General features: G+C 41.7%; 1 protein-coding gene across 1 annotated transcript; it reads right to left on the reverse strand.

The window, feature by feature from the left end:
• Positions 1 to 546: 546 nt before the first annotated feature.
• On the reverse strand, positions 547 to 1,281 carry LOC138870951 (uncharacterized). Its single transcript, XM_070148794.1, has 3 exons — positions 1,132 to 1,281; positions 757 to 1,027; positions 547 to 680 (listed from the first exon to the last, which is right to left on the reverse strand). The coding sequence occupies exons 1-3, from the start codon at positions 1,279 to 1,281 to the stop codon at positions 547 to 549; spliced, it is 555 nt and encodes a 184-aa protein (XP_070004895.1).
• Between the last annotated feature and the right edge of the window lie 1,206 nt (positions 1,282 to 2,487).

A 2,487-nucleotide genomic window follows, 5' to 3' on the forward strand; every position in this document is an offset into this window, starting at 1 on the left:
AGTACAGAAAATTGATTGCTTGAAAATGTTTGATTGCTTGATCCCCCTAATAATGCTTAAAAAAATAAACCAAAGTTATGACTTGTCCTAATAAAGCTGTATAAGCACACTGAATGAAAATGATGTAAACTAGCCTATAATTACAATGAAAAGGACTTAGTTTATTACAATGTAGAAACAAGTCCGATGGTAGCAACTTTGTCTTGCAGGTCAGGGTCTGCGCGCGTGGTGCTGTTGGCGCGCGCGATACTTGTTGTGTTTGCCTGAGGCTGGGCGCTGGTGCTTGGCATCAAGGTCTGTGCGCGAGGCGCTGTTGGAATGGGCCTGCAACTGGGCCCTAGCAAGGCATCAAGATCTGCGCGTGCGACATTGTCAGGGCGCACGACGCTGTTGTCATTGGCCAACCACTGGGCGCTGGGGAGAGGCATCAGTGGGGCAACAGAGGCGCATGCACGCTTTTCACTTGGTGCAACCAAGACCACGGGGCCGACCATGGAGCTAGGCATTGTGAGGCTTGCTAGGCCGCCATGGGGCGTGGCCAAGGGGTCATGGGGTGTGTCTGGAAAGCAGCCCATGACAGTACTCATGATCCTCGAGCTCCAAGTTCATAAAAGTACTTGTTTTACCACCTTGGTTATACAATTTTACGTTACCATGACCAATAACTTCTCCTATGATATCTGCCACATTTAAATAATAGTTATGAATAAGGTGATAAAACATTCAACAAAAAATAGCGAAAGGTAAAACAATTACCGAATAGTTCATTCTCATCAACCTCAACTTGATTTGTGAGATGCTGAAAAGGTTTAAAGTTGAAAATATTCAAACTAAACTGTGGATCACTAATTTCACCCACACTCATCCTATGAGAAAATGTCAGTTTCAATTTATGTTTGTTGATCTTAATTTCCAGATTGTTTGGTCCAACCACAAAGTTTTTCATAACATACAATCCCATTCCATGTATTTTTGTTTTGAAAATACGCATAACAGCTCTTTCAATAGTTGCATGAATTCGATCGCCCTAAAATAAAAAATGTGAAAAGAAATTTAAGTTAGTAAGGCGCATAAGTTGAAGAAAATACATCACAACTCGAAAAAAATAACTACATGTAAAAGAGTATGCACCTTTTCATCTTGAATAATTAATTTGATTAAATTAGAATTTTCTGGTTTCTTGCGGTCTAGAATGTGCCACAATCTAACAACACGAACTTTCAAATTCCAACTCATTTTGGACATTGCTATTTCGCTGATATAGTTATAGTTTTGAGCCATACTTTGCAGAAGTTTGTGTGGGAGCTAAACCCTAAGCAATGTAGAAAGCCAAACCTAAATAAAAATTGCTTAAATAAAGATTTGTAAGAAAAGACTATGGTAGTAAATCAATTTATAAGGATCTTTGCAGTAGTTTCTGTAACGATCCCGGCCAGTCATTTCATGAGTTACTGCTCCGTTTCCCCAATTTCTGCTTTTTATTATTTTGTTTATCAGTTCTATATGTGATTGGGTTGGTTGGCTTGGGTTCAGAGAGGTTTTGGTAAGGTTTGAGACACTTAGTCTCTTTTGGGGAGGCTTAAGTTAGAAAAGTCAACCAGATATTGACTTATGTGTTAAAGGGCTCGGATGTGAGTTTTGATGGTTCGGATATCTTCGGGAGGTGATTTGGGACTTAGGAGCGTGATCGGAATGTGTTTTGGAGGTCCAGAGTGGATTTAGGCTTGAATTGGCGAAATTGAAATTTTGGCGTTTTCCGGTTGATAGGTGAGATTTTGATAGAGGGGTCGGAATGGAATTCCGGAAGTTGCAATAGGTCCGTTGTGTCATTTGGGATGTGTGTGCAAAATTTCAGGTCATTCGGACGTGGTTTGATAGACTTTTTAATCAAAAGCGGAATTTAAAAGATTTTGGAATTCTTAGACTTGAATCCTATGCGAATTTGGTGTTTTGATGTTGTTTTGAGCGTTCCGAAGGTTGGAACAAGTTTGAATGATGTTATGGGATATGTTGGCATATTTGGTTGAGGTCCCAGGGGCCTCGGGTGAGTTTCAGGTGGTTAAACGGACCATTTCAAGTTGTTGAAAGTTGTAGAAAAATCTGCTGAAGTGTTGCAGACAGCAGTGCTTTGCGTTCGCGAGTGGACCCTCGTGTTTGTGAAGGGTTAGTAGGTGAGGCTGAAGATTTATCTTTCACGTTCGCGAAGGGCTGAAGTCGTGTGCATTGCGGTCGCGAGGTATCAGTCGCACTCGCGATGGTTTGAGCTGTGGAGTCATCGCGTTCGTGAGGGAGTGGTCGCGTTCGCGTAAGAGAAAAATTTGGTCAACGTCAGTTTGTGCTTCGCGAACGCGAGGTTTTGACCGCGTTCGCGAAGAAGGTTTTGAATGCCTGGGCAGAATGTTTAAATAGCCATTGTCCGCGATTTCGGGGCTAACTTTCACCATTTTTGGGCGATTTTGAAGCTTTTTGAAGAGGATTGAAGAGGGA

Source organism: Nicotiana sylvestris, chromosome 6 (genome assembly GCF_000393655.2).
Source record: "Nicotiana sylvestris chromosome 6, ASM39365v2, whole genome shotgun sequence".
NCBI classification, from domain to species: Eukaryota; Viridiplantae; Streptophyta; class Magnoliopsida; order Solanales; family Solanaceae; genus Nicotiana; species Nicotiana sylvestris.

Bases quoted from the DNA above. Each gene is read 5' to 3' on its own strand.
- LOC138870951 (XM_070148794.1), bottom strand. From the start codon at position 1,281: ATGGCTCAAAACTATAACTATATCAGCGAAATAGCAATGTCCAAAATG. The intron at 1,028-1,131 runs GTGCATACTCTT...TTTTTATTTTAG, and splicing joins TAATTATTCAAGATGAAAAG to GGCGATCGAATTCATGCAAC. The intron at 681-756 runs GTAATTGTTTTA...TAAATGTGGCAG, and splicing joins TGATGAGAATGAACTATTCG to ATATCATAGGAGAAGTTATT.